This window comes from Primulina huaijiensis, chromosome 4 (assembly GCF_012295235.1).
Source record: "Primulina huaijiensis isolate GDHJ02 chromosome 4, ASM1229523v2, whole genome shotgun sequence".
NCBI classification, from domain to species: Eukaryota; Viridiplantae; Streptophyta; class Magnoliopsida; order Lamiales; family Gesneriaceae; genus Primulina; species Primulina huaijiensis.
The window spans coordinates 5,034,614-5,053,288 of record NC_133309.1 but is presented as its reverse complement, the minus strand read 5'-3'; the positions used below and the strand labels follow the sequence as shown (position 1 = coordinate 5,053,288).

General features: G+C 39.6%; 1 protein-coding gene across 1 annotated transcript; it reads left to right on the top strand.

Annotated features, from left to right (window-relative positions):
• The first annotated feature begins 16,805 nt into the window (after positions 1 to 16,805).
• Positions 16,806 to 18,393, top strand: LOC140975279 (anthocyanidin 3-O-glucosyltransferase 2-like). Its single transcript, XM_073438905.1, has one exon. It carries the CDS (start codon positions 16,870 to 16,872, stop codon positions 18,316 to 18,318), a length of 1,449 nt encoding a protein of 482 aa, XP_073295006.1. The 5' UTR covers positions 16,806 to 16,869; the 3' UTR covers positions 18,319 to 18,393.
• Positions 18,394 to 18,675: the final 282 nt, after the last annotated feature.

The window sequence follows — 18,675 nt, the reverse complement described above, 5'->3', positions numbered from 1 at the left end:
ATTTATCAGTTGACTCTATAGTTGATTCGATGAACTGACTATGTAACTGATCAGTCTTAACTGATAGTTTAGTTTGCTACACAGCTTCAGTTAGCTTTAATCAGTTCTGTTGCCATTGATTGTTTAGCGCATTAATTATCAGTCGGGCAACTTCAGTTTAAATCATTTCAGTTACGATACGTTCAGTTGAGTTGATCAGTTTGGTAATATTCAAACGCTCAATTAGTCAAACTCTGAAATTCTGATTCCAACACATTTCCAATCGATTCTCCTAATGACTTGAAGAGTCCAACAACAGACTTTCAAGCAAATGCTAAAACACAATAAAAGTCATCACTTTATTTCATAGTAATAAAAATAAACTTTAGTCGGTACAGAAACTAAAATCATGTCAAATGAGTCAATGCTTAAAACGAATACCAACTCCCATTGTACATGCATATCATCTATATGGACAACACCAATGTGTGTCGCATGCCCATAAACATCTTGGGTGGCCAGCCCATGACAAATGCATCCTAGAATGGTCGTCCTAGAATGACAAGAACATTCTGACCGTTGTCCATGTCAAGCACGACAAAATCTACTGAAAGCCTCAGTTTATCGACCTGGACTTCAACATCTTCCACCAACCCCAAAGGTACCTTGACAGATTTATCTGCAATTTGCAAGATCAGTTCCGTGGGCTCCATCTTGTTCATTAGAAGTTTCTCGTATAGAGAACTTGGAATTACATTCACGCTCTCTCCTGAACCACAAATAGCTTCCCCCATCATTTGGCCCCCTATTGCACATGGTACAACAAATATCCTAGGGTCTTGCAGCTTCTATGAAAGATTTATTTGTATCTCTTCATCGCCTCATTCGATAAGAGTCACTTCTTCCAGATCTGCAGACTGAATATTAATGTATAGGTTCTTGAAATCTTCAAAAACTTTTTTATTTTGAAACTTAGCATTCAACTTCATAAATCTGTGTGGGTAGGGAAGTAACGAAATATTAATGCATTGATCCAAATCGTATCCCTTACTTTTCTTACCTAGGATGACTTTGCTTGGTGTTGACTCTTCTTCCCTAATGGATGAAGGCTCAACCTTCTCCTCTTCTCCATCTACCATTCCAATCTCCTCATGTTGTATGAAAATGGCATTCACTTCTCTAAGATTCATGTCTGCAGTCTTTGGTACCATGCCTGAAGATTGAGACGTGAACTGCCTCGTTATCTGCCTAACCTGCGACTCAAGGATTTTCAAGGAAGCACCAACATTGGGCATGTGCGTCTCTTGGTTTTCAAGCCCAGTCTTTGTCCGCTCCATAATCTTTGAAGACTCAGTCACAAAATTATGACCAAATACGCAAGAGATGGTTTGCCTTCTCCTTTTTGAGTGTTGAACCCCAAAGGGTTCAGCACATTCTTGCTGTTGGCATACAAAAAATTCTCATGGTTACGTAAGCTAGGATGAGATTGAATAGGAAGAGGCTTACCTCGATAGCCTCCATATCCATGGTTTTTGAAGTAATGGTCTGTTTCCATGCTAGGCCGCCCTTATTATATGGCCATAGTTGCTACTTCGGATGTGTATTGGCCTTTATTCATTGCTGCAAATTGGTTAGTCAGTGCAGAAACTTGCGCGGTAAATGATGTGATGGGGTACACTACATAAAATCTAGCCGTCTTTTTCACTCCACATCTCTCACTCGGCCATTGGTAGCTGTTGATGGTCATCTGCTCAAGCAAATCGTATGCTTGGTAAGGAGATTTAGCAAATATTATACCATCAACGGCTGCATCAACAGTCATCCTTGTCTGGTTATTTAACACATTATAGAACAACTCAATTTGTACCCAGTCTTCGTATCCATGGTTTGGGAATCATCTGAGCAGTTCCTTGTAACATTCACAAGCTTCGTAAACCTGCTCATATTCGTTCTTCCGGAAGGTGCTGATCTCTATCTTCAGCTGTGCAGACTTAGTAAGTGGGAAGTATTTCTCAAGGAATTTTGTAGCCAATTCCTGCCAAGTAGTTATGCTCCCTAGTGGCAGTGATTGGAGCCAACCTCTAGCTTGATCCCTGAGAGAAAACGGAAACAGACGCAATCTAATAAAATTGTCAGGAACATTATTAATTTTTACCGCATCTGTAATCTCCAGGAACATCCTCAGATGCAAGTGCGGATCTGCAGTTGCTGCTCCCCCAAACTGGTTTTGCTGAAGCCTGTTAATAAGTGCTGGCTTTATCTTGAAATTGTTAGCATTTATCGTTCCGCGAGCTATGCCTGAGTAGTGGACGTTTGATCACCGGTTTGAAATGGTTCCTAATAGGCACCACAGGAGGGAATGTGTTTGCGTTCTCTTTGTATTCAGTCAATGATTTAACCTCTTTCTCTCTTCGTGCTTTTCTCAATGCTATTGCGGTCTTTCAATTTCTGGCTCAAAAAGTAACGAGTCGATATTCTGAGTTCTTCGCATAAACTGAAACAGTGAAGAACAAGATTAGTGATTAAATAAATAAATCTAAATTAAAGTCTTGATTGATTGGTAGCAATATTAATATTAGAATTAATTAGAGCACTCCACGACAACGGAAAAATTAGTGATAGCACAATAATTGAATAGCCTTTTTAAAAATTAAACAACAAATAATTTCCATAACACAATAATTCTTTTAATGGATTCATTAGAGTTATAGGCCTTCCGAACTTTATAAACACCAACAATATGTTTTCCTACGGTCTATTGAAAATCACATCTCCCTTAGTGATAGATATCAAAATAAATATGAGAATCCATATTAAGTAAGAAGAAGGAAAGTAGAAACGAATCAGAGTTGCGACTCCATCCCTGGTAGAAGCGCTCTTCGTCTTCGTTCTTCGTCCTCTTTCATGTTATCTAGATTTTTTTGCGTGACTGTGACTATTTTTTTCTATGTTGCTATGGTTTACATTTTTATAAGTGCGTGAATGGTTGTGAAAGCCCAAGAAAAAGCTCGTTGGATTTGCGCCTATCACGCCTCTCCTGCACACACGTGTGTGCAGGATGGCACACAGCAGCGCGTGCAAGCTTCTGAATTCTACCTAACTGGGTGCGAGATCTTGTGCACCGCGTGCCCGACACTCGTCGTTGTTCTTTTTGCGCGCGCGATAATCGCACACTTTCATGGCAACTGCTTGGGTAATTTAAGTGCAAACTTGCACTTATCACATAGATTGTTAGCGTAGGTGTCAAGCGAGTCAACTTATAGTTTGGACTTTAGTGACACTAATGTAAAAATTATATTTATTTTAATAATATTTTATGATTTTATCTAATTATGACATTTATTTTATATGTATACCCACCCAATTATATTAACAAGATTTGTAACGTTGATACATCGGCGCTGTCAGATTGTCGATTGGGTTATAATGAGTTTACAATTATTTATTTAGTGAATTTTTAATTTATTAATTAAATAAAAGTATTAATACTAATATGTACAAAATTTTTCTGAAAGATTATAAATTGGTATACAATTAACTANTGATATAAAGATGTGTATATAAACGTTTATCACGTATTATCAAAAGTTGATTAATATCTAATAAAATAATATGAGAAATTAATGATAATTAAGAGTCATAAGCACAATAAGATTAGGAATCTTAATAACATAAGACTTGTGTATTTTAATAAATATGTTATCAGATGTTGATAACACATAAAACAAAATACAAGACAAAATATACACAAAAAAATTTCTCATCTCTTTCCAAAACTCTAGGCAATCACAAATTTTTGAGAAAAAAAAATTTCATCTTTGTGCTTCCAATGTTGTCACCTCATTGCCACCGCACCGACTCTAGATGTAGAACCCATTAAATCATACTACGTATAAGCCATGCATAATTACTATTATTTAAATTAAAATGATTTTTATGCATGAGGATTTAAATTCTTTTCTTTAATTTTGTTGAGTTATTTTACGCAGTAGTTTAGTTATGATCTTTTCAGTTAAATAAGTGAGGCTGGACTGGAGTTGGAGCATTAAGATAAAAATTTAATGATAAGAAAATATTCGTAGAATTCATTCATGATAAAAGATAATTTATTTTAATGTAAAAGAATGTTTAAGAATTTAATTAATTAATTAGAGTTAAGTAGTAAATAAATTCTTCTATGTCCAATAATTTAATTAAAAGCCTAAATTAAAATATGTGACCAATTGAGATAAGTTAGTCTAGGCTTATTTTATTTAAGAAATTATAACTTAACATGTTAGTAATTTAATTTAAAAGAATTAGTCATGCGTGCAAGATAATTACCATCCTAAACTAATTTATTTAATTCACTAAAATACCTAATGGGTAGATAAAACTTTAAAGATTTAAAATTCATAATTTAAGCAATATTTCACCTCATTTATTTAAAAGAATTCGGCCACCCCACTTTAAAAGATTTAAATTTTTGACAACTCATTTCCTTTGATTCTTTTTCTTATCCATTCTTGGTTAATAATCCCTTCATTTTTAATCACCAATAATTATTGAATTAAGCAATATCCCACCCCATTTTAATATTAGATTTCGGCCACCTCCTTGATAGGATTTAAAATATTTGGCAACTCTCAATCTTTAATTCATTTCCTTATTTTTCTTGAGAGATAATTCCATCACACTTAATCTTCAATAATTATTAATTAAGCACTTTTCTACCTTATTTTGAAAGAAGAAAATCGGACACCCCTTCAATCAAATCAAATCACTCCTCATTCCTTATCTATCAAACACTAGTATAGAAAGATTGGTTGGCCATTTCAAATCCCATTTATCTTGCAATCATTCCCTTCATTTCCTACCCTTCTCTCCCTCACCATTTACACCGAAATTCAGTAGCAAAACCTCTCAAAAAAACGTGAGAAGCAAGAGGTAAAACAAGAGAGAAAACAAGAAAGCAAAGCAACTCTGTCTCCTCCGCGCCGTGTTCGTCGTAGTGTTCGTTTTCTTTCTTAAACGAAATTCAGGCATGTTTATACCATTCTTTTCTATTCAATCAAGTCATATTATTATTTTAAAACATCATATGTGCATGAATCATGAAGCAAAACCGAATTTATGTCAAGACATTTCGAAAAACATAGTGCAGATTTTTGCCTCTTCCATTGTGCCTTTACGGTTTTGTTGTTTTTGATGATTTCAGGGGTTGGCTCGTGCCCAGGCTTTCAAGGCTGCTTTTAGACACGATATAGGGGTGCTAGGAAGGTGTTAGTCCTCCCCCCAACAACACGTTTGACAGCAACTCTCCAAACTGTCATAGGGTGTCTCGATTTGCATGTTTTTCTGTCTAAGGCAAGTGTTCTGATCTTGGCTGCCCTAGGGGCTGTAGCCATGGTTAGAACCTTTTCCTATCATGTCTAGGACATGACCAAGATGACCTTTCATTGCTTGGTTCATGGTCCCATCGGTTTTAAACCAAACACCACACGACAGCCCCTTCGATTCCCTTTTCTTTTCCTGCATGTGTAGTTTCGGTTTTGAGGTTGGGGTGGATCTTGGTTGGATTTTTATCCCTTAGCCATGGTTCACACAATACCTCATGATGTCTAGATCATGCCATGGTCAATCAAATGGCCACTGGAATGATCCACGAAAGCAAAACAATCGCAACACCCCACGCGTGCAGTATGCATTCTCGGGTGAAGCGTTGTGATGATTTGGGTGGCTGCTTGGATTGTGGCTGGCCTAGGGCCCTTAGACATGGTTCAAGCCACACCTTAGGGTGTTGGTAAGAGGCTCTGGTTGGTGGTTCAAGCCCCAATGGCCAATAGTCTCGAAAACGAAGCAAGGAAGCGCAACAGCTGCTGCTGTAATTTTCTGGACAGCAACTGTGCCTTCGATTCAGATTTGTGTTTCGAGTTCTTGGTTGGCTTTTAGCCTATGGCCTTGGACTGGAAAGTACTTTAATTAGTAAGGAAGGTCATGTTTTAGGCCATTTGTGATTTGGTTAAGTTTAGAGGTCGTACGAGAATTTACGGTGCAATGTGCCAAAGTGACTCTCGAAAGAGCGTTTCATGTTTTGGCCACCATTCACCAAATTTTGGTGAGTTTCAATTTTTAGGAGCGTCATTTCATCATGTTAGATGTATTTTGACCATGACTAAACGATGGTTCGATGTTGGTTCGGGTTGGTACGGAGTCATGGTTAGAAATTAAGTTGTTGGTCTAGTTGGCCCCGTGTTTGGGTTCAATGACTAAGTTATTTTCAAGGGAAAAATTATTTGCATATTTTCATGTTAGAATCAGGTCGCAGCAAGCCTGGGAACGATCTAATCCATTCGGTAAAATAAAACAGGAAATTTAATTATATTACGTGCACAAAATATAAAAGTTTATTTTTTTGACATATATGCGATATTGCTTGTGGCCACTTCACGCTTATAGGATTATTACTTCACCCGGTGACCTACGACCAGTTCATGTTCATGTATGGGTACGGATATCCAGTCCAAGGGCTGTGATGATCTCTACCGCCCATTATACTGTGATTTAGTCTGATCAGACGATTCATGTTAAGTTATGTTACGTTACGTTATGGGCCATTCGCGTAGAACATATTCTCAACAGAAAATTATGATATGCTATTTTTATGACAGGGCTCTATCGAGCAAACACGTTACGTACGATTTTCAGTTATGCACGTATTTATAATTAATTATGACACGATTTCCATATTTACGTTACGACACGAAATTTTTAAGTTGCATGCGATTTTATTATATATTTACTTGTTATTTCACGATATATGCATGCTGAGTCCTTAGACTCACTAGACTTGATTGTTGTAGGTACTGATGAGGTCGAGACTGAGGGCGGGAACCAGTGAGCTAGCTTGAGTCGGCAGTAGTAGGAACCCGAGGACCTCATGCTTCAGTTTATTTATCATTTTTATGCAAACTCATTTTTATAACGATGAATTATTTTAAGTTGTTGTTTTGAAACAGATATTTACTTCCGCTGCTATTTTGAACATTAAACCTTTTTATCAAGTTTATTTTATGAATGAGGCATGATATTTATTTTTAATAAGAAAAATTTTAAATTATTCCGCAAATTTTCAAGTACGAAATACGGGCCTCTACAGGTGGTATTAGAGCCTATGTTCTTGTAAAGGGTTGTACTACTACTGACCTCGAGAAGCTCATGAAGTCATGTCTTCGGTCTGTAAGTCTTACGTTTATGCATTTCGTTTAGAGCATGAATTATTTTAACAGCATGTTTTCATGAAATATTTTATGTCCAAATTTTTATTATGCGGTATTTATTAAAAATTTAAAGAAGTAATGTAATTATGCATGATGGTTACGTATGGGTTATATGTATGGAACAGTATGCCTCCTAAACGTATTCTTGAGCGCGCGAGAGATGATGAGCCTCGCTAGGAGGACGGTCAGAACCGTGGGCAGGAGAGAGATTTACCTCCACCCCCTCCACTGGACATGAATGCCCAGAGGCTAGCTGGGATGACTCAGTTCTTCGCACAGTTTGCGGAGAACAATGTTGTGGCAGCCAGGCCGACAGGGCCCGAGGCTACCTATGAGCGGTTCATGAAGATGCGACCGAAAGAGTTCTCAGGGACGACAGATCCCATGATTGCCGAGGGCTGGATTAAGTCCCTTGAGGTTATGTGGGGACCCGGACGCTAATCATGTTCTTAATCATCATTGGGACTATTTAATCAATTATAAAACAGGGTCTAAAATTTTTTTTTTTTTAAATGCGAAACGTAGTGAAATAAAAGGTATATACATCTCAGTATAAAAGTACAAGTCCTGTATCACATACATTTATTCAACTAAGGTTTAACAGCTAATATCAAGTGTCCAACCCTATCTCTAATCCAAGTCCGGAGCCTCCACTCTAATCACGATCTCTCTTCATCTCCTCAACCCTGAACCTGTCCCACCTGTTGTCATGAACACATACAAACACAACAACAGCCGGATAATTCCGGTGAGAATATAATCCCAATATAAATCAACGAAACATGCAATCATATAAACAAATATAAAGCATGTAACAGATAACGGCAATATGTATCAAAATCTGAAACATTATCAATATCAGACTGTCGACAATGCTGGTCACTTTACAATTCAGAATAGACTCAATCCTAGTCTCGGGATCCCGATTTCCAGAAGTTGGCATTCCATATCGATCACCAGTAATAGAAGAAATTCCGATTCTATCCACATCGATATGGTATCGATCACCAGTAATAGAAGAAGCTCTGATTCTATCCGCATCGATATAGTATCGATCACCAGTAATAGAAGAAACTCCGATTCTATCCACATCGATATGATATTGATCATCAGTAATAGAAGAAGTTACGATTCTATCCACATCGATACGTTACCGATCACCAGTAATAGAAGAAGCTACAATTCTATCCACATCGATATCCAATCGTCCGGTGACAGACTTTGGCACTTTCGCCAATACACTATCTTGTGACATCGTGCAATGGGCCCGTGGCGATCCCGCCACTATCAGGCACTTCTGTCACAAGATTACTCGTCTAATACTTCCTATCTATAAATCAAGAGAACAAGTACATCAATCAAATCCATGCAAATATCAATGCAATAAAGTAAAGTATGTGATTTAGGGAAACTCAAGTCTAAACCGACTCAAGTCGATCTCCCAATACCACATTGACTTATACCTTCCGTTTGTAGTCTCGGTCTGAAGCAATATCAGTTCTGAACTCAAGACTGTCTCTGTAAATCAGAAACGATATATCGAGAATCATAATATAAATATTCCATTCTCAATTCAACACTGAATCTGATTATTCTGGATGTAATTCAAAATCCACGGCATAACGGTAAAATCTCAATATCCCCGTCAATACAACATTACAAGATATCAATTACAAATCATAACCAATATCTAATATAATCCATAATCTCAGAAATCTGAATAATCTCAATTCCATCTCTGAAAAATCATAACAAATGTATAAACAATCTGTTCTTCAATCTGTTCTCGGTTCTACGATGTCTAATATGTCAAGAACCTCATATATGAATCATATCCGATTCTGACAATACCATAACTTCAAATCATGTCAAAGCTTGATAAAACTTACAACCAGTTGAAGCTCTTGTCGATAGAAACACGGTACCACAGTCGGATTGAAATTCTAACGGGTGGATCTTGTACAAACTTCAAATTCCTAAAATAAAAGGCGTAAGGATTTCTTGCAAGTTCTCTGAAGCTTTCCTCGGCCTTTTCCCGTTTCCCTTTGCTAAGTGATGAAGGAATTTGAAAGTTATAAATCATACGTGGCTAGGACACTTGTCTTTCATGCATATCAGGCAGCGCTCGGGCGGTCTTTTCCTACCGCTCGGGCGCCAGATGTTCTGTCCCACATCTTGGCTTATATTGCACCAACGCTCGGCTTCTCCACTTGAGCTCTTACCACCTCAATACTGTTAATTAACCCACTTCTAATTACAGTACTAAAATCTCGGACATTACAGGTTATCTTCGAGTTCATGGAGCTTGGGGATGCAGACAGAGTTCGTTGTGCGACCTATCTGTTGGGAGGAGACGGACGCCTATGGTGGGAAGGAGCATCTGTAGCTTTGAATGTGGCTACTCTGAGCTGGACGCACTTCACGGAGGTATTCTACTCCAAATATTTTACCGACGAGGTGCGCACCAGGTTGACTAGGGAGTTCATGACCCTGAGGCAGGGAGATATGACTGTTACGGAGTTCATCCGTAAATTCGAGAGGGGGTGCCATTTTGTACCCATGATCGCGAATGATACTGGAGCCAAGTTGAGGCATTTTATGGAGGGTCTACGGCCGATCTTGCGCCGTAATGTTAGGGGGCTGGCCCTACTTCTTATGAGGTCGCTGTCTCCAGAGCGCTAGCCGCAGATCAGGATCAACATGATATTGAGAGGGATCGTCAAGGCAAGCGACCAGTCCAGATGCCGCACCGCCCTCCTCCTCAGCAGCAGCAGCAGAATAAGAGACCTTTCCACGGCCCTCCCAGGAACAGAGGGCAGCAGCAGGGACGGGCAATCCCGAGGGCCGTTGAGCACCCAGTCTGTGCAAAGTGCTCGCACCGTCACGTCGGAGCTTGTATGTACGGCTCAGGCAAGTGTTACAAGTGTGGTAGTCCAGACCACTTGATGAAGCAGTGCCCGCGAGGGAGTCTGCCTACTCAAGGCAGAGTTTTTGCTCTCCATACAGCGGAGACTAACCCGGAGACCATGCTCATGACAGGTATCTTAAAGCTTTAATTTTGTATTTGAATTTTGATTTTTTTGGGAATCGGGGTTAAGATTTTGAACTTAGAATTGCGATAGGATTGCATGCTCTAATCAGGATCATTTTCGGGGATTAGGTTAGAAGAACTTTGACCTTCGCCTGTCTATAAGTTAGTTCTTGTGATTATTGGGTTCAGCTTGATGTTACAACCTTTCAGGGAGAATTTTTATAGCTGGTTCAGCTACGAAATCTTTGATAGATTCAAGGGCTACTCATTTGTTCATTTCAGAGGTTTTTGCGAACTTTCTCAAGGTCAAGACCGTTGGGCTAGATATAGCCTACTCCGTAGTATTGCCGTCCGGAGAGGAGATGACAGCTATTAATGTGATCCGAAATAGACCTCGAGCTTCATGGCAATCTTGTTTATGCGGATCTTATTGTGTTGCCGATGCCAGAGTTTGACATTATTCTGGGTATGGACTGGATACTAAGGAACAGAGTTTTGTTTGACTTCCAGCGGAGATCTGTTCTAGTCCGACCACCTGGGATAGCGCAGTTCTTATTCGAGCCAGACAGGTACTTTCCTTTACCGCGCATTATACCTTGTGTCCAGGCTAGGAAGCTCATGCATAGAGAGTGTCGGCCATTCTTAGCGACATTTGTATCCGTTCCTGAGGCACCAAGTCATTCAGCCTCCGATGTTCCCATTGTTAGTGACTTTCTAGATGTTTTTCCTGAGGACGTCTCTGGTATGCCACCCGAGTGAGAGGTGGAGTTTTCTATTGAGCTCATGCTAGGTACGGTACCAATCTCGAAAGCGCCGTACCGATTAGCACCGACAGAGATGGCAGAACTGAAGAAGCAGATTCAGGAACTTCTTGACAAGGAGTTCATTCGCCCGAGTTTTTCACCATGGGGCGCGCCAGTTTTGTTTGTGAAGAAGAAGGATGGTTAGATGAGGCTCTGTATTGACTACCGGAAGTTGAACAGGGTTACAGTGAAGAACAAGTACCCACTTCCGCAGATTGAGGATTTATTTGATCAGGTACAGGGAGCTTCAGTATTCTCAAAGATTTATCTGCGTTCCGGTTATCACCAGTTGAGGGTGAAAGAAGCCGATGTTCTGAATATGCATCAGAGGCGTTGGTTGGAGCTAGTGAAGGACTACGACTGTGACATTAGCTACCACCCGGTAAAGCTAATGTAGTTGCGGATGAATTGAGCAAGAAAGTCGCAGTGATGGCTCATTTGACGATTCAGAGACCTCTTCAGTCTGAGATGCAGAGGTTTGATCTAGAGACTTATCCTCGAGGTAGAGTTCCCCGTCTATCTATTTTGACGATTCAGTCTTCTCTTCTAGACCGTATTCGCAGTGGTCAGTCAGCAAACGAGCAGTTGGCAAAGTGGAAACAGAGAGATGAGGCCAAGGGCAGTATCTTGTATACAATTAGCGACGGTATTGTGAGATATCGAGACAGAATGTGGTTTCCTAGCAGTGGTTCTATTCGAGCAGATATTTTATCAGAGGCCCACATGTCGCCGTACTCTGTTCACCATGGGAGTATGAAGATGTACAAAGATCTGCAGTTACTGTATTGGTGGCCCGGCATGAAGAAAGATATCAGACGTTTTGTATCCGAGTGCCTGACATGTCAGCTTGTGAAAGCGGAGCATCAGAGACCAGCAGGTATGCTCAAGCCTCTTCTTATTCCCGAGTGGAAGTGGGAGAATGTTACCATGGACTTCGTGACCGGTTTGCCAAAGTCAGCCAGAGGATCAAATGGTATCTGGGTGATTGTTGATCGTCTTACCAAATCAGAGCACTTCTTGCCTATTAAGACGACTTTCACCATGATTCAGTATGCAGAGTTGTATATCCGGGAGATAGTCCGACTTCATGGTATTCTCATTTCTATCGTGTCTGACCAAGATCCTATATTTACTTCCTCATTTTGAAGAGTTTGCATTCGACTATGGGTACGAAGTTGTTGTTTAGCACAGCTTTCCACCCTCAGATAGATGGGCAGTCAGAAAGGGTTATCCAGATTTTAGAGGATCTTCTCCTTGCTTGCGTTATTGATTTCTCAGGGAGTTGGGAGTCGAATTTGCCATTGGAAGAATTCACCTATAACAACAGTTTTCAGTCGTCTATAGGTATGGCTCCGTATGAAGCACTGTATGGCCGCAAGTGCAGATCGTTTATTCCCTGGGATGAAGTAGGAGAGAGAGCAGAATTGGGTCAAGAGATCATTCAGCAGACTGCAGATGTAGTAGTCAAGATCCGTGATAGGATGAGGACTGCTCAGAGTCGACAGAAGAGTTATGCGGATCAGCGGAGGAGAGATCTAGAGTTTGCCGTCGGCAACCATGTTTCGTGGAGGTAGCACCTATGAAGGGCGTCATGCGGTTCGGAAAGAAAGGAAAGCTCAGTCCGAGATTCATTGGACCATTTGAGATCCTCGACAGGGTTGGGACGTTAGCTTATCATGTTGCTCTTCCGCCGAATCTGGCCGGAGTACACAATGTGTTTCACGTCTCTATGCTGAGGAAGTATATGGCAAATCCTTCGCAAGTCTTGAACTTCGAACCGTTGCAGCTCACTCCGAACCTGACTTATGAGGAAAGACCAGTGCAGATCTTAGACAGACAGGAGAAAAAGCTTCGGAACAAACTGGTGAAGCTAGTGAAGGTCAAATGGCTTAATCATTCGGAGGAGGAAGCTACGTGGGAGACTGGACGAAATTTATTTTAAGGGGGGAGAGTTGTAGAACCCGTTGAATCAGACTACGTATATGCCATGCATAATTACTATTATTTAAATTAAAATGATTTTTATGCATGAGGACTTAAATTCTTTTCTTTAAATTTGTTGAGTTATTTTACGCAGTAGTTTAGTTATGATCTTTACAGTTAAATAAGTGAGGCCGGAGTGGAGTTGGAGCATTAAGATAAAAATTTAATGATAAGAAAATATTCCTAGAATTTATTCATGATAAAGTAAAATTTATTTTAATGTAAAAGAATGTTTAAGAATTTAATTAATTAATTAGAGTTAATTAAAAGCCTAAATTAAAATATGTGACCAATTGAGATAAGTTAATCTAGACTTATTTTATTTAAGAAATTATAACTTAACATGTTAGTAATTTAATTTAAAAGAATTAGCCATGCGTGCAAGATAATTACCATCCTAAACTAATTTATTTAATTCACTAAAATACCTAATGGGTAGATAAAACTTTAAAGATTTAAAATTCATAATTTAAGCAATATTTCACCTCATTTATTTAAAAGAATTCGGCCACCCCACTTTAAAAGATTTAAATTTTTGACAACTCATTTCCTTTGATTCTTTTCCTTATCCATTCTTGGTAGATAATCCCTTCATTTTTAATCACCAATAATTATTGAATTAAGCAATATCCCACCCCATTTTAATATTAGATTTCGGCCACCTCCTTGATAGGATTTAAAATATTTGGCAACTCTCAATCTTTAATTCATTTCCTTATTTTTCTTGGGAGATAATTCCATCACACTTAATCTTCAATAATTATTAATTAAGCACTTTTCTACCTTATTTTGAAAGAAGAAAATCGGCCACCCCTTCAATCAAATCAAATCACTCCTCATTCCTTATCTATCAAACACTAGTATAGAAAGATTGGTTGGCCATTTCAAATCCCATTTATCTTGCAATCATTCCCTTCATTTCCTACCCTTCTCTCCCTCACCATTTCCACCGAAATTCAGTAGCAAAACCTCTCAAAAAAACGTGAGAAGCAAGAGGGAAAACAAGAGAGAAAACAAGAAAGCAAAGCAACTTCGTCTCCTCCGCGTCGTGTTCGTCGTAGTGTTCGTTTTCTTTCTTAAACGAAATTCAGGCATGTTTATACCATTCTTTTCTATTCAATCAAGTCATATTATTATTTTAAAACATCATATGTGCATGAATCATGAAGCAAAACCGAATTTATGTCAAGACATTTCGAAAAACTTAGTGCAGATTTTTTCCTTTTCCATTGTGCCTTTACGGTTTTGTTGTTTTTGATGATTTCGGGGTTGGCTCGCGCCCAGGCTTTCAAGGATGCTTTTAGACACGATATAGGGGTGCTAGGAAGGTGTTAATCCATTGGTTTCACTCCCTTCCCCCTCCCCCAGCAACACGTTTGACAGCAACTCTCCAAACTATCATAGGGTGTCTCGATTTGCATGTTTTTCTGTCTAAGGCAAGTGTTCTGAACTTGGCTGCCCTAGGGGCTGTAGCCATGGTTAGAACCTTTTCCTAGCATGTCTATGACATGACCAAGATGACCTTTCATGGCTTGGTTCATGGTCCTATCGGTTTTAAACCAAACAACACACGGCAGCCCCTTCGATTCCCTTTTCTTTTCCTGCATGTGTAGTTTCGGTTTTGAGGTTGGGGTGGATCTTGGTTGGCTTTTTAGCCCTTATCCATAGTTCACACAATACCTCATGACATCTAGATCATGCCATGATCAATCAAATGGCCACTGGAATGATCCACGACAGCAAAACAATCGCAACACCCCACGCGTGCAGTATGCGTTCTCGGGTGAAGCGTTGTGATGATTTGGGTGGCTGCTTGGATTGTGGCTGGCCTAGGGCCCTTAGCCATGGTTCAAGCCACACCTTAGGATGTTGGTAAGAGGCTCTGGTTGGTGGTTCAAGCCCCAATGGCCAATAGTCTCGAAATCGAAGCAAGGAAGCGCAACAGCTGTTGCTGTAATTTTCTGGACAGCAACTGTGCCTTCGATTCAGAGGTGTATTTCGAGTTCTTGGTTGGCTTTTAGCCTATGGCCTTGGACTGGAAAGTACTGTAATTAGTAAGGAAGGTCATGTTTTTGGCCATTTGTGATTTGGTTAAGTTTAGAGGTCGTACGAGAATTTACGGTGCAATGTGCCAAAGTGACTCTCGAAAGAGCGTTTCATGTTTTGGCCCCCATTCACCAAATTTCGTGAGTTTCAATTTTTAGGAGCGTCATTTCATCATGTTAGACGTATTTTGACCATGACTAAACGATGGTTCGATGTTGGTTCGGGTTGGTACGGAGTCATGGTTAGAAATTAAGTTGTTGGTCTAGTTGGCCCCGTGTTTGGGTTCAATGACTAAGTTATTTTCAAGGGAAAAATCATTTGCATATTTTCATGTTAGAATTAGGTCGCTGCGAGCTTGGGAACGATCCAATCCATTCGGTAAAATAAAACAGGATATTTAATTATATTACGTGCATAAAATATAAAAGTTTATTTTTTTGAGATATATGCGATATTGCTTGTGGCCACTTCACGCCTATGGGATGCAGCTTATGGGATTATTACTTCACCCGGTGACCTACGACCGGTTCATGTTCATGTATGGGTACGGATACCCAGTCTAAGGGCTGTGATGATCTCTACCGCCCAGTGTACTGTGGTTTATTCTGATCAGACGATTCATGTTATGTTATGTTACGTTACGTTATGGGCCACTCGCTTAGAACATATTCTCAACAGAAAATTATGATATGCTATTTTATGACAGGGCACTATCGAGCAAACACGTTACATACGATTTTCAGTTATGCACGTATTTAAAATTAATTATGACATGATTCCATGTTTACATTACGACACGATATTTTTAAGTTGCATGCGATTTTATTATATATTTACTTGTTATTTCACGATATATGCATGCTGAGTCTTTAGGCTCACTAGACTTGATTGTTGTAGGTACTGATGAGGTCGAGACTGAGGGCGGAGACCAGTGAGCTAACTTGGGTCGGCAGTAGTAGGAACCCGAGGACCTCATGCTTCAGTTTATTTATCATTTTTATGCAAACTCATTTTTATCACGATGAATTATTTTAAGTTGTTTTGAAATAGATATTTACTTCCGCTGTTATTTTGAACATTAAACCTTTTTATCAAGTTTATTTTATGAATGAGGCATGTTATTTATTTTTAATAAGAAAAATTTTAAATTATTTCACAAATTTTCAAGTACGAAATACGGGCCTCTACACTAGATTTCTGAAATTCAGGTATATTAGTCTCAACGCAGAAACCGGTATCTTAGTCTCTACGCATAAATTTTTAGAGATCTCTAGTGCGATCCAAATAAGGAATATAGTCTCTGATCGTTGACTTAATTGGACGATTTAATAAGAGGGATCCGTTATAATCGATATAAAAAAAGGAATATATGTCTGCTTAAAATTCGTAATAGTTTGGAACCAACATTAAATACGCAAAATGTAACAATTCTAAACGTCCATAGTATGTTTAAATTCACATGATGCCCAAAGAACGTTTCGAACTTAAAAATAAAAATTTTAAACTTCAACTACCACTTAGGTGTGAGAAAACGATACTCCAACACAATTGGCTCTTAACGATGAGACCAGATTTAAATATTATATTCATAAATTCCAAAACTTGGATTTGGGGATATATGAGAAATTGACGGTTAAAGATAAGACCCGATTCGAATATTATATTCATAAATTACATGATTTTTAATTCTCAGAATAATATGTAATTTCTATAAAAGAAACGAAATTGGATAACACCAGCAAGAAAGAGTCAATCGAACGCGGAGAAGATGAAGAAAACAGAACTAGTGTTCATCCCCTTACCAGGGCTGAGCCACCTCATCTCCGCCGTGGAGGCGGCCAAGCTCCTCCTGCAAAGAGACCATCGACTCTCCATCACCTTTGTCATCATCAAGTTCCCAAATAACAATTTGGTCGACGCTTACACCCACGAAATCTCTTCAGATCCCAACCCTGCCATCTCCTCTATACGCATAATCCACCTCCCGAATCAAGAAATCGTCGCATCAGACACCTTTTTATTCGACGTGATCGAAAATCAAATCCCCAGATTAAGAAACGTGCTGTCGGAGCTCGTCCAACAATCCTCAGCCCGAATCGCCGGGATCGTCGTGGACATGTTCTGCACTAAATTTGTCGATGTTGCGGATGAGTTCGGCCTCCCATGTTACGTTTTCTTCACTTCCAGCGCGAGTTTCCTTGGCCTGTTTTCCCATCTAATATCCCTTAAATTCGAACACAATCAACAACTCACTCAGTACAATAAATCCAACGCCGAGTTATCTGTGCCTTGTATTTCCATTAAAGTTCCGGCCACGGTCTTGCCTGCTGCAGTGGTGACAGAAGGTCCGTTAACTGAATTGTCGTTTGATTGTTTTAAAAGATATTCAAGAATCAAAGGTGTTTTGGTCAACACATTCTATGAACTTGAATCTTATGCTATTCGATCTTTGTCGAATGGGAAGGCGCCAAAACTCTACCCCGTTGGACCCATTCTGAACTTAAACCATCAGTTTGGAAGCTCCAATAGCCAGTCCGGTGACGACGAGATCAAGAAATGGCTCGATCTTCAACCGGATTCATCGGTAGTTTTCTTGTGCTTTGGAAGCAGAGGGACTTTTGAGGTGCCACAGTTGAAGGAGATAGCGTCTGCGTTGGAGAGATGCGGGCACCGGTTTCTATGGTCCGTAAGGAAGCCACCACCGAAAGGAAAGGTGCAGCTTCCGACAGATTATGAAGATTTCGATAGCATACTGCCGGAAGGTTTCTTGGAGAGGACTAAAGGGAGAGGGAAGTTGATAGGATGGGCGCCGCAGATACCAGTGCTGTCGCATGTCGCAGTGGGAGGATTCGTCTCTCATTGTGGCTGGAACTCGATTTTGGAGAGCGTGTGGTGTGGGGTGCCGATCGCCACTTTTCCGTTGCAGGCCGAGCAGCAGTTGAATGCGTTTAAGCTTGTGAAGGAATTAAAGATGGCGGAGGCTATCGGGGTGGACTACAACAAGGATTATCTAGGACCGGAGGAGGAGCCGGAAATTGTGGGATCAGAGGAGATAGAGGCGGCGATACGGCGGCTGATGGAGGTTGATGGGAATAGTGGAGTGAGGGAGAAGGTGAGGAAATTGCAGAAGGAAAGCAGGATGGCTGTGGAAGAAGGTGGATCTTCTTATAATGCTCAAATTAGTTTCATTGAGGATGTGATCAACAACTTTGGTTGATAATGTGTTAATTGATTGTATTGAAGGTTTTGAATTTGGTTTCTTTTCATGAAATTGAATAAATTGTTAGTACAATTTTGTGAAAAAACTTTAAAAATTTCGATAACGTTTCGATTTCTTAAATCAAGTCGCACCCATATGAACACAACTGGTTTGAAGACTATGAATTTGTAAGTGTGGTGGAATCCAAAGTTGAATCAATGTATATCAGTTTTGTGTTAAAAAAACACTAACTTGAAGTTGGTTGGTTAAAAGAGGTGATCAAATCAGATAAGTCTACTTGGAGAGTTTTTGAGTATGTAAAATAATATTAATTTGCATGAATTATTTGTTGGCAAAAACTTGTGTGAGACGGTC

Coding starts and splice junctions, on each gene's coding strand:
- LOC140975279 (XM_073438905.1), top strand. CDS start 16,870: ATGAAGAAAACAGAACTAGTGTTCATCCCCTTACCAGGGCTGAGCCAC.